Source organism: Myodes glareolus, chromosome 19 (genome assembly GCF_982192425.1).
Source record: "Myodes glareolus chromosome 19, mMyoGla1.1, whole genome shotgun sequence".
Lineage (NCBI taxonomy): Eukaryota > Metazoa > Chordata > Mammalia > Rodentia > Cricetidae > Myodes > Myodes glareolus.
In genome coordinates this window covers 60,632,595-60,658,964 of record NC_142044.1, presented here as the reverse complement: position 1 = coordinate 60,658,964, position 26,370 = coordinate 60,632,595, and the positions used below count along the sequence as shown (strand labels likewise).

At 51.1% G+C, this 26,370-nt stretch overlaps 2 protein-coding genes and 1 long non-coding RNA gene across 11 annotated transcripts in view; 2 read left to right on the top strand and 1 right to left on the bottom strand.

Moving 5' to 3' along the window:
- The window catches only part of Hdac7 (histone deacetylase 7), a 35,770-nt gene extending 27,706 nt beyond the window's left edge, over positions 1–8,064 (top strand). For all 9 annotated transcript variants that reach the window (XM_085678750.2, XM_085678749.2, XM_085678755.2 and 6 more), the window contains 10 exons: positions 126–233; positions 957–1,012; positions 1,128–1,215; positions 2,277–2,396; positions 2,586–2,683; positions 3,862–3,980; positions 4,591–4,724; positions 4,942–5,026; positions 6,699–6,834; positions 6,991–8,064. In XM_085678750.2, coding sequence (XP_085534876.2) covers positions 126–233; positions 957–1,012; positions 1,128–1,215; positions 2,277–2,396; positions 2,586–2,683; positions 3,862–3,980; positions 4,591–4,724; positions 4,942–5,026; positions 6,699–6,834; positions 6,991–7,036 — 990 coding nt within the window. In that variant the 3' untranslated portion in view covers positions 7,037–8,064. The remainder of the gene's footprint in view (positions 1–125; positions 234–956; positions 1,013–1,127; positions 1,216–2,276; positions 2,397–2,585; positions 2,684–3,861; positions 3,981–4,590; positions 4,725–4,941; positions 5,027–6,698; positions 6,835–6,990) is intronic.
- On the bottom strand, positions 8,036–17,168 carry Slc48a1 (solute carrier family 48 member 1). The gene is made up of 3 exons (XM_087899222.1): positions 16,925–17,168; positions 10,731–10,898; positions 8,036–10,088 (listed from the first exon to the last, which is right to left on the bottom strand). Exons 1-3 carry the CDS (start codon positions 17,058–17,060, stop codon positions 9,952–9,954), a joined length of 441 nt encoding a protein of 146 aa, XP_087755348.1. The 5' UTR covers positions 17,061–17,168; the 3' UTR covers positions 8,036–9,951.
- Positions 17,169–19,420: 2,252 nt separating this feature from the next.
- Positions 19,421–24,249, top strand: LOC148119010 (uncharacterized). Its single transcript, XR_015735696.1, has 2 exons — positions 19,421–19,618; positions 23,349–24,249. It is a non-coding gene; the product is annotated as an uncharacterized LOC148119010 (long non-coding RNA).
- Positions 24,250–26,370: the final 2,121 nt, after the last annotated feature.

The following is a 26,370-nucleotide window of genomic DNA, read 5'->3' as shown; positions in this document are numbered from 1 at the left end:
AGGCAGCTTTGTCTGCCCAGCTCCCTGCCCCTGGGGTCCTGGCCATGGGGTGGGCACTGCCTCAGGGGGCCCTGTCTCCCGTGGAAAGCATAGGATGATGCAGTCCCCGACCCTGGCCCCCACAGGTAGATACTGACACCATCTGGAATGAGCTGCATTCCTCCAATGCAGCCCGCTGGGCCGCAGGCAGCGTCACCGACCTCGCCTTCAGAGTGGCTTCCAGGGAACTGAAGGTAGGACGTTTAGATCAGAGGCTGCTAAACTCCGGAGGAGATGCCCGGGTGATGGTGGGGTGGGGCTTCTAGATCCCAGCCTCAGACCTCTCATTCCTTGTGGATACTGCTACAAGGATTTGAAAGGGAAATCAGGGCTGAAACCAAGGTAAGGCTTGACCCCTAAGTTTATGTCACAGGTAATCAAGCCACCGCGCACTAGAACCTTGGTGTCTTAGACAGTCCTGACCATCCAATACCACTTAACACCTGTTTTATAGCTGTGGGTGCATCATGCCCACCCGGAGTACCACAGGCCTGTTGACTCATTTTAGTGATGGGATCCTGCATATTAGGTTAGGGTTATGCTCACTGCTCTCAGACAGGTGCCTCGGGGTGATCTGCCTGAAGCACGCAGCTTCGGTGTCTGAGCGCTTATAGCCCAAGGCAGTCAGTGTGCCCTTGGCTTCATAAGGGCTCCCGGCACCACCGTTTGTAGCCATGTAACTTGGGTTAATTCACTGTCGTTTGATTTCTCATCTATAAATTGGGGAGTGATGACGCTTATGATCTAGAGTCACTGTGAGAGGCCTGCCGTGTATATGAAGCGTCTGGACACTTTGATGCGACATGTTGGCACTCACCCCTTTCACTCCTTCGAGAAAGAGGCCAGGATGAGAACGGGCTCAGGCAGATGTAGGCTAGAGATGGCTGTTGGAGTGATAAGTGTCTTTGCCCTTTCAGAACGGTTTTGCTGTGGTGCGGCCCCCAGGACACCACGCGGATCATTCCACAGCCATGTAAGGCGTTGGTGAGGCGGGCCTATGTGGGGTGAGGTGGGGGCCGCCTCCAGAGCCTCCCTGTAGGCCGAGAAGGGTGGGTTTGGGCTAGCAGAACCGTCTCTCCTTCCTCCAGGGGCTTTTGCTTCTTCAACTCCGTGGCCATCGCCTGCCGACAGCTGCAGCAACAAGGCAAGGCCAGCAAGATCCTCATTGTTGACTGGGTAGGTCCTGGTTCCTGGTGTCACCGGACCCACGCCTGCCAGCAGAACCCTGAACCTTGCATTAGAGATGGGGCTGCATGGCTGAATTTGTTGTTGGCTTCTTTTTGGCAGAGTGAGCCTTTTCCTCTCCACACTGTAACCATAGCAGCCATATCTGATGGCATCAGCATATCATCAGTCATATCTAGAAGCTGACTCTTTTCTATCTGCAATGGGTCCTGACTGCAGCCCATTTCACAGATGAGGAAAGTACATACAGAGATTACTGCCTTTAATAGTCACTCACCTCAGGAGATGTGAGACCAGAAATGGAGCCCAGGCCAGTTAGCTCTCAGTGTACATCTCTAACTACCATGTCTCAGCTGCATGGACAGGTGTGAATGGAGCGTTCCTAAGCAGACATTGAGAACAGTGGGGGGATTTTGCATGTGAGAACATGCGTGTAGTCTTGTGAGTCAAGGCAGAGTCCAGCACTTCCTAGAGGCCTGGGTCCCTTTAAACTTGATCGCTGGCCACATGCTATGCCTCATGACTTTGTGCAAGATACAGTGGGAAGAGTTTATGTTCACAGAGATGATTTCTACCTCTCCCCCACACTTTCATACACATACACACACACACACACACACACACACTCACAAGGCATAGTGGGAAGAGTTTACATCCACAGAGATAATTTCTACCTCTACTCCCCCACTTTCATACACACACACACACACACACACACACACACACACACACAATCTATATGTAGAGTTTTTGCCAAGTATGATGGCACAGTAATCCCAGCATTCAGGAGGCTGAGGCCGGTGGGTCTCTGTTAACTCAAGGCCAGCCTGGTCTGAATATTGAGATCCTATCTCAAGACGGGAAGTCTTTCCATGTGGAGATGGAGATCACTGCCGGACAGTAGATTACTCGGGGCAACTCAGTCATCTGAGCCTAGAAACTGTAGTTTCCTGACCCCACCAGTCTAGCATGCCAGGTCTCAGAATGGTCACCGACCTTGAAGTCCTTCTGCTTGTGGACCACCCTAACCAGCCGTCTGCTGTGTTGTGCAGGATGTTCACCATGGCAACGGCACACAGCAAACGTTCTACCAGGACCCCAGCGTGCTGTACATTTCCCTGCACCGCCATGATGACGGCAACTTCTTCCCAGGCAGTGGGGCTGTGGATGAGGTAACTGTGCTGGCTCAGCATCTTCCGGCACGTACTGACTTTCCTCCTGGACACTCTCTGCCCCGTCTTGTGTGGTTCTTAGCAGTGGCTTATCCTTTCTGAGCCTCAGCTCCCCTGTCTGGAAGTGAAGAACCTAGATGAGCTTGGGACTCTGTTCTTCTCATGTCTTCCTTGCGGCTTGTTTTCCAGGTGGGGACTGGCAATGGTGAAGGCTTCAATGTCAATGTGGCTTGGGCTGGGGGCTTAGATCCACCCATGGGGGATCCTGAGTACCTCGCTGCCTTCAGGTAAGCACTCTGAGGTCTAGAAGAAGTCAGTCCTGCAAGACTGTCTCTCCTCCCTTTCCCACAGCCCTAGGCTGGAAGCGACCAGTTGTCAATCTGTTCACATCTGGTTACGAGACATCGTAAGCCAGCTCCCATAAGGAAATAGGACACACAAGAATGAGAAAGTCAGAGTCACACGTCTTGGAGAGATTTGGGTAGAACAAAGCTGCCATATTTAGTCTCAAAGACTGCCTGGAGGTGGTGGGGTCTCTGGCGAGAGTAGAAACTTGGTGTCCTTAAGTGCTGTTCACATGGAGGGATGGGTTTACTTTAGAAAACTGCTCTTGGAAGAGCTCTGGACCCTTGTAAGGAGTCCTTGTCTCCTCCATTCCAGACCCCTGTGTCTGTTTCTAGGGAAAATGGAACTCTACAATTAAACCTGGAAGTCCTTTTCTGGAGGTTCCCCCATGAGAATTAATTCTTCAGGAACCCTGAGTGGGACTCCCTGGTGTCTGTGCCCAGATAAATGCCTAAATGGACACCAGCATTGGGTTGGGGCATTAGGGGCAGGTAGGGGGAAGAAGGTGAAGGATGGAGCTTGGCAGCCCAGGACCTCAGGTCTGGTCACCCTGGTACACTCTTAGGGGGCAAGTTGCCCAGGTCAGCTCTAAACATAGTGAGTGTGCTCAACTTTAGTCAGAGTCCCTGAGGCTTAGTGACCAGAGCGAGCTCAAATGCAGCTGGCTGTGCGAACCACACACCAAGCGTGCACACACGCACTTCTCTCGTCCCATCATAAGATCTTTCCTCCAGGGCTGGAGAGATGGCTCAGACGTTAAGAGCACTGACTGCTCTTCCAGAGGTCCTGAGTTCAATTCCCAGCAACCACATGGTGGCTCACAACCATCTATAATGAGATCTGGTGCTCTCTTCTGGCATGCAGGCAAACACGGAAGGAATGTTGTATACATAATAAATAAATAAATCTTCTTTTAAAAAAAAAGATCTTTCCTCCATTTTGCCCCATGCTAGTTAACTCTGTATGGCTGAGTTCTGAGGCTGGTGGACCAGAGCCACAGCCAGGGTGAAAGAAATCAGGGCATCCCCTAAGGATAGGTGCCCTCAGTGAAGTTGGCAGGAGGGGCGAGGATGGACTGTGCTGAGCCCCAGGTGGATAACGCCTCTCCTTGCAACTTCAGGATAGTGGTGATGCCCATTGCCAGAGAGTTTGCTCCAGACCTGGTCCTGGTGTCCGCTGGATTTGATGCTGCCGAGGGTCACCCAGCCCCGCTGGGTGGCTACCATGTTTCTGCCAAATGTAAGGGGGCCCTAGATATGGGGGAGACATGGGGAGTAAGAGCAGGCTGTGTGGGGACAGGAATGCACTGCCAGAATGAAAAGGGTAGGAAGCAGTGACCACAGTCCAGGCCACGTGAAAGGTCTGGAGCAGGGCTGCAGGCTCTGGGATTCCCTGGATTCTCCCAGCCTAGCACAGCACAGCCTACTTCCTAGGACCAGGCCCCTGGAGACTTAGGTCTGCCAGATGGAAGGCCAGTTGTAGAAGCCAGGCTTCCAGGCTGAGCCATCGGCTGCTTCAGAGGAAGTTCAAAGAGAAGCATTCTCAGAACAGAATGTCAGTGCCGTCTACTATGCCAAGGGGCCTGGGAACAAAGAGCTGGTGGCCCAATGAGAGAGACTCGGACCGGAGGTGATGCTGGGATTCAAGTCTCAGCCCTGCCACCTGCTAGTTGTGGGGCCTTGTATAGAAGACCCTTGACTTTTCAGAGCTTGGAGTGAAGCATATAGATGGGGTTTTCATCTTTAAGACACTATCTACGAAGGAGGAAGCAAGCAGGGAAATGACAGCATAGGGAATGGGGCTCCCTCTCCTCTCGCCCTCTACAGTTTCTCCCACCTCAACCATGTAGGTTTTGGGTACATGACACAGCAGCTGATGAACTTGGCAGGAGGTGCCGTGGTGTTGGCCTTAGAGGGTGGTCATGACCTCACAGCCATCTGTGACGCCTCTGAGGCCTGTGTGGCTGCTCTTCTGGGCAACAAGGTAAGCTCCACCCCCAGCTGTCTATACTTCCATGGGGCAGGTGCGCCTGGCTCTCACAGTTCCAGGACAAAGAGTAGGTAGATAAGAGGGGAAGGGGTGGGGCTGGAAACCTTCTCGGGTTAGGTCTAGGGCCAGTGTCTTCCGACCTTAGCAAGCCAGCAGTGCATGCCTGTTCACGCAGGCTGAGCCTGGGGTCCCTGATGGAATGTTTCTGTAGGTGGATCCCCTTTCAGAAGAAGGCTGGAAACAGAAGCCCAACCTCAATGCCCTCCGCTCTCTGGAAGCTGTGATCAGGGTGCACAGTGAGTTTTGACCTGGGATACTTGCTGGGTCCAAACCTGGGAATGCCTCCAGGGTTCACCATCCCACTGGCAGAGTCTCAGAGACCCAGTGCCCGCCAGGCCAGAGGCACACTGACGGTCTCAAATAGGATTCCCAGAAACCACACCAGAAGTAATGGTGGTCATATTCCCATGAGTCGATGACCTCTTAGCCCTCCAGTTTAGACCCAGCATGGACACAACAGTGGCTTCCTTATGGTCGGGACTGGCCTCCCATCTCTGGCTATAACCTTGGGCCAGGGGCCAGGCTGACAACACTCAGGCCTTGTTTGCTATAAAGGCTTGGCTTGGCCCCCTCAGCACTGGTCCCAGTGACTGGAGACCTGGGGGAGGGCTGACCTGGGTCTCAGAATATAACCATATTGAAGAGCTCACATTTGGAAAACATGTTAAAGATTCAACTTCAACTAGGTTGAGCACTTACTGTGAAGGCCCCGGATCTCCATTGATATACAAAGATGAATAAAGTAGATTTCCCCATATCCGGGCCTTGGTTGGGGAAGCAGACATATAACCACAGCCATAGCTGCCTGTAGAACCTCTCATGGACCAGGTTCTGCACTGAGCTGGTCCATGTCCATCACTGTCTCAGAACGGCAGGGTGATGGGTGTTCCGTGGACCAGAGCTGCTTGCCCTGGCTCTGTACCACGATTGTCTTACCTCCTGGTAATCCCTCCCCCCTCCCCCTGCCTTTCCATATTGGTGATTGAACCCAGGGTCTTGCACACGCTAGGCTCTCAATCTACTGCTAAATAACCCAACTCTTGGGTTATTTAGTTTTACAGGGTCTCACTGAGTAGCCCAGGCTACCTTCCAACGTATATGTGACCCTCCTACCTCAGCCTCTGTCTGCTAGAATTACAGGAATTTACTACCATGCCTGGCCTCCTAGGGGTAGGCTGAGCAATATGGAGGTCACATGAGGGGGACCCTGTTGCTCTAGGAAGCCAAGGCAAAAGTATATGTGAGCAATTCTTGTCATAAACATGATGTAGGGACGAGTGGACCCTCCTGGTGCTTTTAGAATCCACACATCTATGGAGTGGTCTTTATTTATTTTTGATTTTTTGAGACAGGGTCTATGTAACCCCTGGCTCTCCTGGAACTCATTATGTAGACTAGGCTGGCCTCGAACTCAGTGATCCAACTGCCTCAGCGTTCTGAGTGCTAAGATGAAAGGTGTCTGGTTTATTTTTTAAATTGTTTTTATGTGTATGGCAATGCCCCATGTTTGTGAGCATACAATGCTCTTATAGGCCAGAAGACAGCATCAGAATCCCTGGAACCCAAGTTTCAGATTGTTATATGCTGAGAATCAAGGCCAGGTCCTCTGGAAGAGCAACCTGTGCTCTTCACTGCTGATCTATCTCGCTAGCCCTCTAGAGTGGAATTTTAGCCAAGAAGGATGAGAGAGGGGCCTGGTTATCTGTGAAGGTGTCCTCTAGCCTTGTTGAATCTGCTCTGTTACCCAGGGCTGTAGGGAAGGGGTAAGTTGGGAGGTGAGGGCAGGAAGGGGCTGATGACATGACCACTATTCTTGGGCTCTGGACCTGTGTCCCTAGCCATGGTATCAGTCTAGGATATAGCTCAAACAGCTTGTCTTTCCCCTACTGACCCAGCTTCTTGTCCTAGGGAAATACTGGGGCTGCATGCAACGTTTGGCCTCCTGTCCAGACTCTTGGCTGCCCAGAGTACCAGGGGCTGATGCAGAAGTGGAAGCCGTGACTGCACTGGCATCCCTCTCTGTAGGCATCCTGGCTGAAGACAGGTACGACCAGACCCCCAATCCTAGGCCCATGCCTTCGAATCCCCTTGGATCCTCCCAACTGGAGGAGCCCAGACTCATGGAACTAGTGAATGCTGTGAGGGTAGCGCTGACACAGCCCTCTGGCTTTCCAACACCCTGCCCTTGTCCCACCCCCAGGCCCTCAGAGCAGCTGGTGGAAGAGGAAGAACCTATGAATCTCTAGGGCTTCAGAGCAGATCACCTGCCCTTCAGACGTCTCCTCACCTCTGCTGTCAGCCCTGCTCCTGGGTCTGCAGAGATCCTCTGGGCAGGTAGTCAGGTCCAGAGCACAACTACCCTGACAGCTACCCCAGGGAACTGAGAAGGCCACTGGGTCTGGGATGGGGACCAGGAAGGATTCTGGGAGGAGGCAGGCTGGGCACTAGGGTCCAGCTGGGCTCTTTCAGAATGGACCCAGTTCCGTAGCTGTGGCCTCCAGCCCTCAGGACTGCATAGCAGAGGACTGGTTCAGGTGGACCCATAACTACCACTATTCTTAACTCCGAAGGCCCCAGATTTTGCACACCACCCTAGGCTCCATACAGAAATGTGAACTTGGCCTCAGCCAGGGTGGCCCTTCCCAGGTTCTGCAGGGCTAGGGGAGTAGGAGGAGCCAAGGGGACAGGAGAGTTCCTCTCACCTGCTTCCTCAGTTGTCTTCTGGCAGCCCCGGGCTCTGAGAGCCACTCTGAGCTGCTCTCTCTGTGAGTAGTCACCAGCAAGCCTCCCATCTGGTCACTGCCCTGCCAGAGGCCACCCTATGTGGACCATCTCAGTGCCTTGGTGCAGCAGACAGGTGCTGAGTCCTGTGCTTCCTGACCCAATGGTGCCAAACCTTCATCTCCCCTTAGAAGCACAACACAAGCCCAGGGATGCCTGGTCACTGCCCCCAGAATGAGCCTGCCTTCTGTTTCTGGGGTTCCCCCACCTCAACTATGACTGCTGCCCCACATAGGACTAGCTTGGCTGAGGGGAGTAAGGTGGGAGAATAGACAGACATGGGGGAGGGGAGGCTGCCCCAGAAGTCTTCAAGACTTTTGAGGTCAGGCCTGGGGCCAAGAAAGTGTTTGTGTGTATGCGTGCGTGCGTGTAAGAGTGTGTGCGTGTGTGTCTTCCCCAAGACTGCCATACCTTGTGTATGTATGCATGTTTTTGTAAAAAAGAAAAAAAAATGGAAAAAAAACTGAACAATAAATGTTTTATTTGCTTTAAAGTCCTTGTGAGTACGCCTCTTGGATGTTAGTGAGAGATCATCAGTGCAGGGGGTGTGCACCCAGCACCCTGCGATGGGCTAAGAAAGGGGGCAAGTGTGGGCCGAACTCAGGCCCTCCGGTCCCTTGCCCTTCCATGGCTGCCGCATGCAGGAAGAGCCCACTCCAGATACAGCTTACCAACCAAGGAGAAAAGGGCGATGACCCTGGGCTGAGCACTACACAGTGGGCCCCGTGGGATACGGGGACAAGTTCTCAGACTCAATTTGCCAAGACACCCCAAAAGATCTTGACGCAAACACACCTGGGCTTAAGTCCTAGCTGGGACTCAGCTGAGTCGCTGCTGCCCCCTGTATCCTTCAGGTTCTAGATGGGGACATGGTTTCTGGCTCCTTCCTGCTTTAAAGCACCATGACATCGTGAGCATTACTGTAAGGTAAAAAGGCTGGACGAGGCAACGGACAGAAAAAGTGTCCCCAGCATAAGCGGAGGGGGTACCAGCTCCTGCCTTTCTGGTTCAAAGTCTGCCCAGCCTGGTCACCATATATCTTGGAGCCCCAAGCAGTCTGGGCTTAGGAGGAAAAAAAATCCCTTTCTCCGGCCTAAGGGGTGGAGATGGGATTGCAGGGGCTGCTGGGGCTGTGGGTATCCTAGTCACATAGGGCAGGGCTGGGAGAGGAAAGGTCTGAGTGAGTGGTCTCATGCCAAGAGGGCAGGCTGCCCGCTAGCCCAGAGCTTACCTTAAAGAAACAATCAGATAGGTAGAGCCCCCTCCTTGCCCACTCTTACAGTCCCTTCTCAAGAGCTCCCCCACCCCCAAAGAAACACCCTGAGGCTGATAAAATGGCCGCTGTATTTCTGCTACCGTGACAGTGACATAGGTAAGTCAGAGAGCAAGGGGCAGGACCCTGGTGGAAGAGTGGACGTGCAAAATGGCAACCTAACATAAAGGATATGTGTAGCAGTCCCGGCCCTGCCTTTCTACTTAGATAAGGCCTTGGCCAGTGTCCATTCAGCAGAGAGATAAAGAAGATCAACGGGGGTGGGGGGAGGTCCTCATGGCCGGGTGTGGTCTTGTGCAGTGAGGGGCAGGTGAAGAGCAAAGTTGGAGACTCAGGAGTACAGAAGGGAGAGCTCTCTGGCTCCCACCAGCTTGCCCCCTCTTCCAAAGCCCTTCTAGGTGCAGGGGTGTTTCCTGTGGTCCTCAGGTCCAGCCTCATCCGAGGAGTCTGGCTCTGGTAATCTGTGGTCATGTGTGCATGTGTGACACATAGGAATGGTTGGCTGGCTCTAGCACCCTCATGGGAAACAAACTCTGAATGGGAAGGTAGGAGGAGAGACACTGGATTCTGTTCAGTTTTGCAGCTCGGGGGGGGGGGGGGGAGGGGGAAGCCAACTTGTCACTTCCCCAGGGACTGCTGAGTTCAGATACCTGACCCTTGAGGACAACAGGATGGAGGTGTTGGGATGGAATTGGAGATCTCTATTAGAGATTCCTTATTTGATCAAACCTTTCCAAATGCTTCCCCCCCACCATGGCTTTAATGAAGTCTGGGGCAGCAAGGACGCCTGTCCCTAACCCTGCTACTAGTCATGTGTTCAGACCCTACCCCTTGACACCTTGAGTTCATTATCATGGCCCTGCTTACAAAGATTCCTCAGAGTACTAAGAAAATAGATCCATTTGGAAAGGGCTAAGCTGCCCTCCAGCCAGGCTGATGGGTTGGCAGTGCCCCTTCAACAGTTCCTGGGAAACTGAACTGGCCCCCGCAGTATATGCTCTGCCACGGTTCTGGAGTTCCCAGGGTCTGGGGCAGGCTCACATGCTGACTCAGAAGCTGAGTACAGATCCTGAGGGCCCCCAGGCTGGAGTGACCTCATTCCCTGGGTCAGAAATCGCTGAGAATGCTGATATCAGCGAAGTCAGCCCGGTAGCGGTGGGCGTAGAGGCTGAGCAGGAAGGCCCACTTGAAAGAGATGAAGCTCCAGACGCAGGAGAGGTAGTAGCTGGTTGCATCTATGAGACCTGCAGGGGAACAGAACCAATGATAACTTGAGAGATCTACCCAAATCACCACCACCAGCCAAGACTAGACCCCGCCCCTTCCTTCCCACTCCACATCCCTATAGCCTCTGGGCCTCTGAACCAGTGCTACCAAAGACTGGTGTGTGGAGCGTGCTTAGAGCATTCCTGCATGTGTAGTGAGAAAGCTGAGGCACGAGAGGAGGTCAGAGTTGGCCAGCAGGTCCGTGACATCCACTCACCTTTTGTGACACACACACAGGCCACTTCCAGCCTGCATCAAACAGGGATGGCCTCTGGCTACTTCTTACTAGAGCCACCAGGGGGTGCTGCCCTCCTGGAGCTAGGCAGAGACTAAAGGACCCCAGCAACTCTGGGGTGGGAGGTGTTCATGTGGGCCAGGCTTGTCAAATACTTCATACCCGTCTGGAATCCTCCTGCCCCTGAGGAGGTGGGGGCTCTCATTCTCCCCACTTTAACAGAAAGGAAGCCCGGCAGGGGAGGCCAAGTGACCCATTTCAGTCCTTGTATTCCTTCAGAATCACTCTTGTAGAAACTGGACAGAAGTCCCAGGCAGGCTATATTCCCAGGTTGCTCCCTACCCCCTAGCCCTCTCCCTTCCTCCTTTCCCTGGACCATCCTCACTCTGGCGCTGGGTGATGGCCAATGCCAGGAAGGTGCAGAAGGCAGAGATGGAGACGGCTGAGAAGAGAACACCCACGAAGAAGAAGCCGCGCAGCCCTTTGAGCCAGGTCCTCCAGTAATCCTGCAGGTACATCACATGAGTCACCAAGACCCACAGTGCCAGGACACCTGTGGGGACAGACTCGGTCAGCAGGACCCAGGCACCTGCCTGTCATATTGCAGCCCCCTCTTGCTTGGCCTCTAGCCTAGCGGCACTGAGACTAGGACCCTTAGGTCCACCAGGCCAGATCTATTCAGACCGTGATGCCGAGAAGACTGGTCCTTGTGGCGATGATGTGATGTCCATGGAATGTGATGTTACCACTTGAACATGGAAGCACAGGACTAAGCTGCCTTCCAGAAAGCCAGGAATTGAAGAGATTTGTGGAAAACAAAACCATGCCACTCTTTGTCAACCCCTTCTTTTCCTCATTTCCCCTTTCTCCTCCTCTTCTACTTCTTCTGAGGGGGACAAGGTCCTTTTTTATTTTCCTTTTGGATTTTTGAGACAGGGTTTCTTTGAATAGCCATGGCTGTCCAGGTTCTACGTAGACCAGGTTGACCTCAAACTCAGAGATCCACCTGCCTCTGTCTCCTGAGTGCTGGGATTAAAGGTGTGTACCACCATAAGGCTGAGACAGAGTCTTATATAGCCCAGGCTAGCCTTGAATTTGTGATCCTTCTGCCTCAGCCTGCCCAGTGCCAGGATTACAAGCATGCACCACCATATTCAGTTTGGAAATATTGTATTAGCTGGGCAGTGGTGGTGCATGCCTTTAATCCCAGCACTTGGGAGGCAGATGCACACGAATATATGAGTTCGAGGCCAGCCTGGTTCTACAGAATGAGTTTCAGGACAGTCAGGGAGGGCTACACAGAGAAACCAGGGCTACACAGGGGTCTCAAAAAACCCAAATAAGGAGTAATTTATATATTTATATAAACCAAAATAAATGAATAAAATGCTTAAAAGGTTCTCAGTTTTAGTTTCTGATATGGCACATGTCCATAGGTAGAATCTACCCAGAGTTTACTTGGCATTCACTCTGAGAACTTTACATTGAAGGCTCCTGAAATGAGACTTCCTGATGCCTATCCAAAGGCATAGATGCGGAGAAGCATGCCCCCTCCCGCACTCCTCCTCTGTCTGATCCTCTGGGTCCTGGAGCCTGCAGCTTAACTCTTGGGCAGCAGGGCTCTTCGCAACTCTACACTGGCCTTGAAGAAAAAGAAAGCCTTGTCATGAGGCCCCCGAGGCCACCCAGCACCCACGTGCCCTACTTGCTTTAGGCTAGGCCTGATGCCATCCCTCCAGGCTGAGGCAAAGGGCAGGCTACCATCCCAGACCCTTCTGGGTTTGGTGGGCAACTCTCCTATGATACACACAGTCAATACAATAGAACACAATACAACCCTCAGTACCAGGCAGTGCCTGCTGGTACAGAAAAAGAATGAAACAAATACCAATTCCATTGGCAAGGACGTAGAGCAGGGCCGTGAAGCCAGGCAAGGGATGAAAGAAAAGAGAGATGGCCAGCTGTAAGCTCTCAGCACAGTCATGGGGTGCAGGCAGGCCCCTCAGGCTGCCAGCATCCAAAAGGTGGGAGCCCTTTCAAATCATCAGCTGCATTATAGTACAAGTGCTGTGGCCTCTCAGAGGGACAGACATCTGACTGGGAAGGAGGTCTCAGGGACAGAGGGAAGCAAAGGGACGCTGACTCTTTGACAGTCACCAAGCATTTATCTCTTAAGCTGGGTAATGAGCACAAGGCTTTGTTAAATTGTTCCTCCTCTTGGCATGCCTAAAACGCTTTATACTTTTTAAAGTTATGAGACATAGGTTTGGGGCGGCAAGCAGAGCAATCTAGTTATTGTGGGGCTACGGTGACCAGCTTAATTATCACAATCAGGGCAAAAACTAAACCGGGATAGTACAAACCAAGAGACTTAGGGCCAGGCACTGTTACGCTGTCAAATGTAAAAATGGTTGAATCCTGCAGTCCTGCAGCCTGGCTAAGCAGGGAAACCTGGACTCCTCCCTTGAGAGCATGAATGAGCCCACTAACCTATCTCACCCTGCTTACCCGCCCCCCAACCCCGCCAAGCTGACACCCATCCACTTTACTCCCATTCTTTCGGTTCAGCCCAATCTAGCCTTCAGTCTTGCTCCTTGGAATGGGTTCCCATAACTCCTGGGCTCTGGGTGAATGGAAACAAACATGCTCCCATCTCTGCCTTGGCAGGAAGCTGCAGCGGGCCAGAGGTAGCCAGAATACTAATCTCTGCTCTGCCCTTTGTGGTTCAGATTTTATCCCAGCAACCTCCACACCAGTCTCCCCACTCCTTCCGAAGTTTTCACCTGCGGGGAGTTGATTGGGTTATCTATAAGGGCGCTAAGGATTAAAGCCCAGGGCACTGGGCATAGTGTTTGCTCCACCTCTACAACTTGCATGTGGTCTCTTAAATGGCCCCAAGAGATGAAGCCTTTGTCACTGAGTATTTCGGAAACAGACCAGATCCTTCCAGTGGCTTGTCCTCCCTCCTCTTCTCACGAAAGGAGATGCAATAACTGAGTTCTACGATCCTTTCCCACTTGAAGATTTTAGAAGTCAGCTTAAAGTAGGAAAAGAAGGTCAAAGCAATTCCGGTGACTCAGCAATGTCTGGTTAGGAAATGCTGAACTAGGAAGTGTATAGATGTCATCTCAGACCACCAGCGTGACCCAGGGGTTCCCCCAAATGCTCGCCCCCACATCTGCTCAGAAGTGTTGGGAACGAGAAGAGAAGGAAGCGGGTGGCTTGAGGTGTCCCAGGTGGTAGCTAAACCCTTCCTCCAAACCCAGCTCCAGGACTCAGGCCAGTGAAACACGCTCAGGAGGGAGGCCACTTCCCACCCTGGTCCTCCTGGGAAAGATGCTTCCTCTGCAAGTGATGACCAACAAAGAGTCCCTCCCCGGTCTCTTCCTATACTCCAGGAAAGCAACTCTACCGTGTCTTGCTCTGCTCCCTTTCCTAGGATACTCAAGGGCTCCAGGATGCTGGTCTATACAACTTGGAGCAGTATGGACCAGTCCCCAGCCCCACCCGGCTGCAGGAGCAAGCACAGCCTCATCCTGGCTCCACTCTTCCGCTGCAAGGCTAGGCCTGTCTAGCCTCTGTGTTCATAGGCCTGGTTAGGGAAAGCATCTCCAGATGCTGGGTTGGATGCGAGGCTTGGCAGCACCCAAGGACGCCTGTGGAATAAATACAGACACTGGTATGTGACTCTGAGGACACACTCTAGTCCTGTTGCCCAGCCCAGAGGACAGAAAAGACGCAGGACACCAGAGCTCCTCTCTGTCAGAATTCAATTTCAAAGAATATGGCACTGTTTGGATGTGGGGTACGAATACCCTATTTTCCATGGTTTTCCAGACATAGAACAGGCATGTTAGCTAGCGCTCCCAGTGCAGAGTTGGGGGGGTTGAATGAGGTCTCTCTGGTGAACCCATCCTTTTTTTAGGTCACTGCCTTTTTGCAAAGTCACTTCCTCTCAGATTCCTGCCAGGATAAGGATGTCCCCACCCCACGCACTCATACAGACCCTGTTCCAGAAGTCAGCATGCCCAACAGCCACAATTGACCAACTTGTACAAAACCCACTGGGATGGACCTCTGTGACTCAGCAATTTCTGGGCTGCAAAATGCTGAGTCAGTAGTGGAGTGCTTGCAAGTCAGAAGCCGGCTGACACTTCACCCCAAAAGAGGAAGAAGTATGGTCGGCCGTGGACCCCTTCAGTACAACCCACACTGGGTGGGGAAAGAATATGGCCTTGGCTTGACAACTCTTCGCCCACCAGCCACTAACACCAAGCAGTTTTGGCCCTTCCATGACGGTGGTTGCCAGAGGCCAGACTAGCTGGAAGATAAGCCTCTGCTCCAGCTAGCTGATGCCAAGTGCCTGTCTCTCAAGGCAGCTCCACAGATAGCCTGCTTCAGGTCAAGCAAGGCCATCAAGGTGAGAAAAGGCCATTAAAGAGAGAAAACGCGTGGGAGGGAGGCCCCGGTGGCTGCCTGGAGTGGGGGCTGGAACCTTCCCCTGCTCTTTAATAAGCAGCTAGAGACAAAGCCTGAGAAAGTGGACATCAGCACACGGCCCTGCAGACCTAGAGGAGAAGTGGCATCTCCTCCAACTCTTAGAAAAGGAAGTCGAAATCCAGCAGGCATGGCCGTGCCTCACACAGCTAGGTAGAGATCACCCCTGCTTCCACAGGGCAGACTCTTACCTAGCCAGCTGATCCCAGGAATATCCTCCCTCCTCCCCACAACCAAAGAGCTTATCTCAAGTCTCAGCATCCAGCCTCTGGCCCTGGCAGTGCCTTCCAAACCCAGGAGCAACAGAGCCAATAGGAAGTGTGGAGGAGGGCAACTCAGAGAAAGGCCCTGTACACAAACCAGTTGGCAGTGTTGGCTGTCCTCGGAAGGCCACAGGTGGCAGGCCTGGGAACTCCTAGCCAGGGCATCACACTGAACCTTCTTGGTGACCCCAATGCCTTGCTTGGCATGGCTTCAGCTTAGTAGTCATGCATGCCTTCTGATAAAACAGAAACACTCATGGTTCCTTTATCTCAGGATGGCACTCAGTGTATACAGGGGAAATGAGTGGGTTTTTTTTTTTTTGGTTTGGTTTTTGTTGTTGTTGGTTTGTTTGTTTGGTTTTTGATTTTTGGTTTTGTTTTGTTTTTCTGAGACAGGGTTTCTCTGTGTGACACTGGCTGTCCTGGGACTCACTCTGTAGACCAGGCTGTCCTTGAACTCAGAGATCCACCTGCCTCTGCCTCCCAAGTGCTGGGATTAAAGAAGAGGACTGGCACACCTGGTGTGAACTAGTTATTTTTAGTTATTCCATTTCTGCATCTTTTTTGTCAAGGATTTTAGTCATGGAATATGATCACTGTGTATTCAAATGTTATCCTTAACCATACTATTGTTTCTTGCAGCTATTGTACAATTGGCTTAATTTTGGCTTAATTTTCTTTCTTTCTTTCCTTCCCTCCTTCCTTCCTTCCCTCCTTCCTTCCTTCCTTCCTTTCTTTCTTTCTTATGGAGGCCAGTCCTGAAATTCATTCTGTAGACCAGGCTGACCTCAAACACACAGAGATCCACCTGCCTCTGCCTCCTGGATTAGTGCTGGGATTAAAGGTGTGTGCCACCACCACTTGGTGGGTCAATTTTCTTAGCAGGAATTTTAATGTCTTTAGCAAGGGAGGCTGGACTTTTACAACTCTCGGGGATTCAAATCTCCTGAGTTCAAAGTTCTGAACTCAGATGGACAGGCTTTCAAGGCTAGGCCACCTTGGAGCCCATCATGTGACTGTTGTAACCTAGGACAAATTATTTACCTTAAGCCTCTATTTCTCTAACCATAAAATGGGCACAATGATGCCTACTTCAGAGGACTAATATAAGGATTAAGTGAAATAAGGGAGTAAGCAGACTGCTTAGCGCAGCATAATTTATTAAATTATGTTAATAAGTACAGGTAATATACTTGGCCTTCACACCAGTTCTATGGCACAGAGACTAAATGGCATGACCAAAACCGCACATCAAGTACAGAGCACTGCTAACACTGGGCCTTTCGATACTGATGCCTCTTGTCCCCTCCTTGGGGGATTACCAAATTCCTATAGAGGAACCGCGGCAGATGGACGCGGATGCAAAGGAAACGTCCAGTAACACTAGGTCCCACAGCACAGTCCTGGCCTCCGCTGAGGGCCTCTGGGGCTGACTGGATGGGCTTCCCCACGAACCCCCACTTGTTATAAGAGGCGCAGAAGCAGTGTGTTTGTTGCAGGAGCCAGGGTGGCCAGGGAGTGGGAGCGCTGAGGACGCTGTAGTGTCCCTGGGCAGAGGGTAGATCGACAGGGTGCCGGGACGCGACAACTGTGCAAACGACGGAGTCCGACAGTCGGCACCCTAGGTCGCGCCACGTTCACAAGGCATCAGGTCCCAGAGGCCCGAGCAATGCCCAGGAACCCGGGCCTGCGCTGCCAGTGGCCTCTTCGGGGTAAACAACGCTCCCGCCCCGGAGACAGCGCCGCCCCAGCCGCCGCGCGCAGTAGCTGACAGCTCCACCCCACCCCACCCCCGCCCGCCCCGCGCCCCCCAGAATACCTGCGAGACCCCCCATTGCCGCTGTCCCGGGCTGTCGGTAGACCACCGTCCAGACGAAGAAGATGGAGAAGCCGGCCACCGAGCTGATGCCGGAGTAGGCGGCGCGGAGGCCGAGCTGCAGCCGGGACGGGGCCATGGGGCAGCAAGCGCGGCAGCGGAGGACCAGCGCCGCCTCCGAGTCACAGGTGCAGGGCCCGAGCTGGAGCCCAAGCCCCAGCCCCAGCCCGAGCCCGAGCTTGAGCCGCCGGCGTCCCGCGCTCCGCCCCCAGTCCGTCCTCCTCCCGCCCCCCCCTCCCCGGTGCCGTCGGCACAGCGCCCTCCCCGGTGCCGTCGGCACAGCGCCCTCCTCGGCCGGAGGCCGCTCGCGACACAAGCTTGACCCGGCCACCGAGGCTTTGCAAAGGCGGGCGACCCCTAGTGGAAGGGCAGGGTCATGAGCTCATCCCCAGACTCCATCTACCTTGGTGGGTCCTCGGTGTGCCTGGGAATCAATCTTCACCCCAGGTAACTGCCATGGTTATTTTTAAAATTTTAAAATATCTTTGAATTTTCTGACGTAGAGTCTCTCTATGTAGCCTTGGCTGTCTTGGAGTTCGCTATGTAGACCAGCAGGCTGGCTTGGAACTCATAGAGACCCTCCTGCCTCTGCCTCCTGAGTTCCGGGATTAAATTTAGAACGGGAAACTCATCAGCATATAAAATTTAAAATTAAAATTTATAGTTACAACCACAAAATCTAGCTAGGTGTAGTGGCAAATGCCTTTAAACTGGCAGGGGCAGAGACGGGGCAGAGGCAGGGCAGAGGCGGGCAGATAGTTCACAGTGAGTTTGAGGGCAACCAAAGCTAGACAATGAGATACGGTCACAAAACAAAAACAAAACAACAACAAAAAAAAAAACAAGGGAAAAACAGAAATTAGGTATGATGACCCACACATATAATCTTGGCACTTGGGAAGTGACCAAGATAAGGAGATTGGTGGTGGGGGGGGACCTGAACAGAGTTGGTTTGATTCTCTGGCTCCCCCCACACTAGCTAAGTAAAACAAAAAGATAGAAAAACCTAAAATAATACAATATACAACTAATATATTAATTCTGACCGTGAACCAGGTGGTGGTAGCACATGCCTTTAATCCCAGCACTCAAGAGTCAGAGGCAGGTGGATCTCTGTGTGAGTTGGAAGCTAGCCTGATCTATAGAATAAATTATAGTAGAGCCAGGGCTATACAGAGAAACCCTGTCTTGAAAAACAAAACAAAACCAAAAAATTCTTTCTACCCATATTCCTAACCAGTGAATTCCTTCCCCCAAGAGTTATACACCTCACACAAGATGCGCCACACACTTTCATGTCCACCTCCGCCTCCCCACCCCCAAATCCCTTGCAAGCTTGTCCCGGTCTCTGCAGAGAATCCATGGCAGAGTTTCACTGTTCCGACTAGCCCAGCTTCCTACTTGTGAACGGCTAACAGGGAACGTGAAAACCGAAGCCAGGTTCTGCACCCCAGGACCCAGAATCCTCTGGCAGGGCCGACCACACCCCCACAATGTCAGTAACTAGAATTCCGCGCGCTTATTTCCGTTCACCTACTGCAATCATTACCACAAAATTTGAGGTCTAAAGCAGCACAAATGTATTACAAGCCAGAGGTCAAAGGTCCAAAGAGTAGTGTCACTGGACGGAAAGCAAGGGGACTCCAGGGCAGCCTCCCCAGGGAGGCTGCAGAGAGCGGCAATTTGCCTGCTATTCCAGTTTCTGGGTGGTGCAGGCATGCTAAGACTCCAGACCGCCTTCTCCCTTTCTCCCGCAAGGACCACTGTAATCCAAACTAATCTCTCCATCTCAAGATCCTTAACGTCCTCACTTCAGCAAAACCCCTGTAAGGTACTCGCCGCTCACAGGGGCTCAGATATGTCTCGAGGGCTGCTGATCTGCCTGATTCGCCCGCCCATCTAGAATCTCAACTCCACGTGCAGCGGCGGTGCCAGTTTCCTCGGCATCAATACCATGCGGAGTGTCAGACATCCCCAAACTCCCTTAATGAACATCTGTCGAACAGATGATGCTGAAGGTCGGAGGTGAGCGTTAAAGAGCGATGCATTACCGGCAAGCAGCCTAAGCAGGACTGCGCAACTGCCAAGCAAGTGGTGTAAACCGCATTTGCCTTACTTCTAAATAATCTGGGGTGGGGGCTGCACATCTTTAAAAATATCCGAACTAATTCCAGTGCCGCTCTTGCTTACTCAGATCTGAATGCTGAAGTGTTTGTTCGTTTTGATTGATTGGTTTAGGTGCCTTTCGAACTTTGGGGCGAGGTCTCACTATATAGCTGAGGCTGGGTTTGACACTGCTTTGTAGCCTAGGCTGGCTTCAAAGCCAAAACCCCCAGCCTGGCCTCCAAAGTGCTAGAGCGATCCATCATTCCTGGCTCGGCGTATATTTTTAACAAGGAGTGATTTTGACGTACGAGTTCATTTCAGTCCTCTTGTGGAAGGCGGGTGGAGATGAAGTGCTAGTCACTCAGAGGAACAACGCCTAGAGGTCCAGGGCACCGCCGTAAATACCCACAGGGCTGGCCGGGGTGGCCAATATCCTAGGAATCAGGAGCAGTCTGCGTGAAGACAGCCCTAGGGAAACATGCACAAGGGAATGTTCTGAAAACAGCAGCAGTTGGACAATTGGATTTGAAGGTGGGTTTTGAGCTTCGAGTCTGAGTATCCAGGGCCTTGCAGCATCTACCTCCTTTCCCATGGCCTGGAGTGATACAGCCCGGTAGTCCTGTGAAAAGCCTAGAAGCAGAAGGATCAGTGGGATGTGTCCTTCCCACTTCAGTACAGTGCTTACTGCGGCTGTGAAATGGAGACAGACAGCCGCCATACTCACTTCAAAGAGTTCTGAGGAGCAGCCGGTGCTTGGTTAACTTCCTGGCACACCATGGGTTCTCAGTAAAAGCCAGAAAGTGTAATTAGTAGCAGCCAAAAGCTGCCCTGGCAAGAGCTGGTTCGGGCAGAGAAGAAGGGAAAGAAGGAACCATTCTAGAAATATTTAAAGTCATTTTCATGTAAACGATCAGGTGTTAACTCTTTCACACGGTAGGCAGAAGTGAGGATGGCAAATGTACCGTGAGTATCGGGCTGGAGAGGAGCTTGTGTCGAGAGAGTTGTGCAAGAAAATAACGAGATGATTATGTAACAGAGTCCTGGGCCCCGGGCTCTCCAAAGGGGACAAGGCTAGGCTGAAATGTACGTGTGTGAATAGGGAAATGTGGAGAAAGCAAGGGGCTGTTAAAAGGCTGGAGACTCTGGTAGAGTCAGAGGTTTAGCTTCACAGTTTCCAAGCCAGGTCCTTGGAATAACTCAAAGTTACCCCAAAATAACTTTTGGCCACAAAGAAAGCCAGTCTCTCTCTGTGCTGTGCACTGGGGCCCTGGTCACATGTTGCCTTTGAGTGGGTGATACGCAGCTGAGTTTTTCTTACTTATGTCTAATTAAAATAGCTGCATATGGCTAAGGGGTCATAACTTTAGACAGCGCAGCTTGTAACACTCAGGACTCCCATGGCTCCGTGTTTCTAGAGGGAACGATGACCCCTCCTAAGTACTCATTCAGGAGTTCCACTCATTAGCAAGTCACTAATACTGCCATAGAGACTGTCTATTGTCACTATTTAAAAAAAGTCACATGATATTCGCTGCGCTGTGAGGAGATAAGTTAGACTATCATGTCTAGATTACAGAAGCCTTCTTGTAGAGGAGAAACACTTGCATGGCTATTTCTAGTGGTGTGTTGTCTAGTTTTGTGCTAACTTGACACAAACTAGAGCCATCTGAAAGAAGGGAAACACAACTGAGAAAATGTCTCCATAAGACCCGGCTCCAGGGCAATTTCTTAGTTCGTGATTGATGGGGAGGGTCCAGCCCATGGTGCATGGAGCCATTCCTAGGCTGATGGTCCTGGGTTCCGTAAGAAAGTGGGCTGAGCAAGCCCTGATGAGCAAGCCAGTAAGCAGCACCCCTCCATGGTCTCTACATCAGCTCCTGCCTCCAGATTCCTGTACTGTTTTTAGTTCCTGTCCTGATTTTTCTTCGGTGATGAACAGTGATGTGTAATTGTAAGCCAAATAAACCTTTCCTCCCCAACTTGCTTTTGGTCCTGGTGTTTAGTCCTAGCAAGAGTAACCCTAAGACAAGTAGTAAAGTGTAGGATAATTGAGATCCGCTCTGGAGAGAGACCATGAACTAGGAAAACAAGAAGGCCGGTGGAGCCTCAGAGCACGTTGGTGGGACACACACACACACACACACACATGCCACGCACATGCATGCACGCACATGCACACATACATACTCACATGTACACACATTTCCCACATCAGCTTCCTTTTTTGTAGAAGGCTGCAACCACACTCTCCACCATAGATGGCGCTGCACCGCCAGGTGAGCTAGAAAGCTCACACGTGTTGGTATTTTTCCACTATTCCCAAGGTATCACCTGGGACTGGGAGCAGTTGACCAATCCAAGAGTGACACGTCCAAAGCAGGGTCTGTTTCCTATATAAGGGATGGGTTCCATCTTATCTGGGTCTCCGCCATGTTGGCTGATGCCCGCTCTCCCAAGGGGCATTAAAGCTTTACTGCAGAAGTATCCTATGTGTACCGCGTGGTTCTTGCTGGCGAGACGGTAGCGCGGGACATCTGGTGCCATACCCGGGAGGAAGAAGAAGAACTTTGCACCGCCGGAGACCCCTTGGACACAAGGAGGATTCAGAACTGCAGGCATGCATACTCAGAGAGGTACGCTCTAAAGTCCAGAGAGCATATCAGAAACTGAGCAGCAGTGGGAGGTTGTGCGCGCGCACCCAAATAAGTTAAAAAGGACCCCCCAATGATTTTAAAAAAGTAAAAATGGGGGAGAAGGCTGATTTACAAGGTCAAAAGCTTTATGTTATGTTGTTTGTGTTGTCTGTTGTGTACTGGATAGGAAAAAGATATTTAAACTTAGAAACTGCTAAGGATATGATGTTTTGGAAAAGAGGTTCTGTTTTCGTCTCCACAGAAAAGGAGAGCCTAAGGGTGTACTTGGGATTTATGTGGTTTGAATCACCGAGACCTCCTGAAATGTTATAATGTTTACCCCTAAAATTCAGCGGCCCAATAACAGCAGGAAGCAGTCAAAGAGACTAACGACGCCCAAATTCCCTAAAAGATTAAATGAGGTCCTTTCAGTGATCGCAGATCTGCAAGCCTGCTTCTCTGAGTTCCGCTTTGCTCCGTACACAGGTTTGGGCTCGGAGTGGGTGCAGCTGCGGCTGGAGCGGAGCTTTGCTCTGTGGCTATGGTGGGGAGCACGTTGCGCCGGCTCAATTGGTGCGGCTCGGTTGGTGCCTGGCCTGGAGGATGTCACAGCCGTGCCACAGGCAGCCGGGCCAAAAGGCTTACAATGTACCTAAAACTGTGCTGGTCTCTGAGGGTAAAATGGCTCTGATTCCATTTGGCTACGCTAAACTATGCTGACTTCAGGCAGGGCTGGTCGTATTTATCATAATAAAAGCGCAATTAAGGTTTAGACGCAGTAAACAGGCAGTACCGTATTACATCTACATAGTGCAACTTAAGTTTTTAAGAACTCAAGTCCTCCTGAAAGATTGCTATGTGTACGCTTGGCTTGTCTGGTGTTTCGGGTTCCACAGGGAGATGGATGCGAAGGGCCCTTGGATTTTGGGGTGATTAGGTCGTTGGCTGGATCTGTGAGAGTTTACAGCCGCTTTTGCTATGGCACAGGTGTTGAGAGTTTGCTAGTAGGGAAGCGGCCCTGTTCGCCGCCTCTCCCATCGGCCCCTTGAGCCGCAGCGGCTCTGGCGCGGACCTTGAGATGTTTTCGGCCTGCGCCGCCTCGGTCTGAGTGTCGGCTCCCGCCACACTCCGCCACCAACACAGCCTCAGAGAACTAGGCTAGCCCCGCGGGGAAGGCAGGGGCGCCTGGGGGTGGAGCCGCCACTTCCTGGCCTGGGACACACGGAGCCGTGCAGCCGCACACAGCCCTTGGACCCTTGGATGGCGGGCGGGCTCTGGAACCCAAGGCCACCGTACCGGCAAGAAATAAGGGAGCCAATAAATCTTAAACCTTATATCAACAAACAGGGCCTGGGATTTTCCTAGGCGCCACTGGGGCAGCACGGCCTATATCATAAAAAACAAAGACCCTCAATCAGTTATCGACCACAGTGGCTACAGCCCTAGATCAGCAGGCTACCATAGATACATCTATTAGAGGTAGAATAAAGAACAGGTGGCTATCTTATGGCAGCTTGCCCAATTGGGCTATAAATGAAAAACTCCAGCCTTTTGTGTGACCAGTGTACCATATGAGAACTTTATAAAAGTGGCTAACTTGTCCCGAGAATTGTCTTTGTATCTTGCAGGAGAATTTTGATGATTTGCTGTCCTCCTTGAGATGGTCCATCATGACAATCAACTCCACGCGAGTGGACATAAGCTTGGCCGAAGGATTCCAGTCCTGAATTATGTCCTTCATCCCCTACTTCAAAGAATGGGTGGGGGTGGAAGTGTTTTGGAACGGTCCTACGCTATGGAATAGTGTTTCTTCTCTGGATGGTCTGCTGACTCAAATCCCAAAGTCTTAGGGACAAAGTGGTTTTTGCACAGCGCTGGCTGCCCTGGAATAGGGAGCCTCTGCTTATATGTGGTTATCTATGTTAAAGCAGTAAGGTTTAAGCCAACCAGCTCCTGCACCCCTAGGACTGTGGTCCATGGCACAGGGTGGAGTGCTTGGCTTAGCTAGCCCTAAAGGTTGTCGAGCTAAAAAGCATCGCACAGAGAATGGCCCTCTCTGAGAGATAAGTCGCTCTGCATAAGGCTTTCCTGCCGTATAGTCCCTTTCCCAGAAAAATGGCAGAGGGCAGGCCGGATAGGTTCCAGGTGTCATGAGCCTAGGGACAGATTCCGTGTAAGCCCATTTTAATGTTTTCATTTTGGGAAGTGCGACCTCTATCTTTACCTTTTGAGGGAGTTGCCTTTCTGCAAAGAAGTAAATTAGGGGGAGATGTAGAAGGCTGCAACCACACTCTCCACCATAGATGGCGCTGCACTGCCAGGTGAGCTAGAAAGCTCACATGTGTTGGTATTTTTCCACTATTCCCAAGGTATCACCTGGGACTGGGAGCAGTTGACCAATCCAAGAGTGACACGTCCAAAGCAGGGTCTGTTTCCTATATAAGGGATGGGTTCCATCTTATCTGGGTCTCCGCCATGTTGGCTGATGCCCGCTCTCCCAAGGGGCATTAAAGCTTTACTGCAGAAGTATCCTATGTGTACCGCATGGTTCTTGCTGGCGAGACGGTAGCGCGGGACACTTTCTGTGTCATTCAGAGAGCAGATGCCAATCCCAACTAGGACGGATACCCTGGTCCCCTATAAGACAGTCACTCTCCTTGTCTAAAGCAGAGACCACCAATACCTGTATGCCTCTTCAGGACACATCACCTGCTTTTTAATACCAGAACTCAGGAGGCAGAGGCAGGCAGGTCTCTATGAGTTCCAGGCCAGCCTGGTCTACATCACAGGTTCTAAGACATCTAGGGATACATAAAGACACTGTCTTAAATATCTATCTATCTATCTATCTATCTATCTATCTATCTATCTATCTACCTATCTATTTAAAAATATATTTCTAAATAAGTTTAACTAATATATTAAAATACATTAATATATTTATTAAATATATTATATATTAATTAAATATATATTTAAATATACATTTAAATTTTAAAAGTAATCATTGCAGCTGACTCTGGTAAAGGCATGTTTATATTTCCAGGCACACCAAGGTCCTTCTACCCCGACCTGCTGTATGCAACTGAGTTAAATCAATGAACGCCACGGATTCTTGAGCAATGTAATTCAGGCAGAAACAGCACATGTCATTTCTAGGCAAGACTCAGAAAAATCTCCTCTCTGCCCTCCTTCTGTTGTGATGAGCCCAGAGGCTGTGCGAAAGCGAAAGAGGAGTGTTAAAAGGCTGACTCTGCCAGACAGGAGTAAACAAATCAGGCAGATGCAGCCCCTCTGCCTCCCCAGGTCTTCACTGGACCCTAACAATGGCTGGGGTGCATCTTTACTGAGTGACATCTCTGAGATTGGGGGGTTGTCTTTACCGCCAGCTTTATCATCATTACACTTCAGCCATCCCCAAGAACACTTGTTTTGATCCCGGGCTCTAAAGTCACTTTTGAACTTTCCCACCAATGTTGGCAACTCCCTTTTGCAGACATCCCTGCCTCCTAAGAAATTCCTTCCTTACCCACCCCCAAGGCACATACCAGACATTTTTTATTCTCCACAGAGCTAGGGCTACACCCACTGAGCTATCTTCCAGACTACTGAGTTAACGGTCTTCTGAGGACCTCCTCTTCTTTGCTTCTTAGTTCCTCAGAGGAACCCCAGATGCTCTCTGAGGGCTCATCCTTGTTTATTGAGGTTCCACACCTTGAGTCTTCCCTTCCCCTCCCCGTCTTGTGTAACACCTTAGCAAATCCAGTTGAATCCACCTTGTTCTCTGTCCACATCCCAGCCACTCCCTTGATCACCTACCACAACTTCTTAGCTAACCCCATTTGGTCATTCCCCTTTAACTCCGCTTCTACCCCACACCACAGGATAGTCCTCCCAGCTTCAATCCTTGCATAGCTTCCCATAGCTTATAAATAAACCAATTAGCCCCGTGTCAGCTCCTACCAGCCTCCTTTGCTCACTGAGGTTTCTTTAAAGCATTGCGTTTGTTCCTAGGCATGAGCCTTTGCTCAGTGTATCCAGAAAGCTCTTTGAATGCTTCTAAGGTTGTTCTGTCATCATGCTGAAGAACCAACCTGCTTCCATTTTAGGTTTAAAAGCCATTTTATAGTAAAGGAAAACTATGTTCATTCCTGTTTATCATTAAATCTGTTTCTCAAGGACTGGGCTATGCCCCACCTGTAACCTAACTATGAATGGCTCTGTACTGCCTTTTCCAAGAATAATAACCATACCTTTGCTTCAAAAAGTTGTTTATAACCATCTTGCTAACATGTCTTTGCTTACATTATTTGTCCACCTATGACTATCTTGCTATGACTACCTGTTATCATGACAACCTTGCTATACTCACCTTGCAGCCACGTCTTTGTCTTTGTTTCAGGAGATCATTATGACTCACTTGCCATGCTTATGTTCTGCTCCTGTAACCCCTCCTATTTTGCCGGCCAATCCACCCATTTGGAAACCTGATGTGGGAGTCCCCTCTGTGTGCTGTGATTGCCATTAATGAATAAAGAAACCGCCTTGGCCTGTTGATAGGGCAGAACTCAGGTAGGTGGGGAGGACTGAACTCAAGGCTGGGAGAAAGAGGGATGGAGTCAGGGACACCATGGATCCACTGCCAGAGAT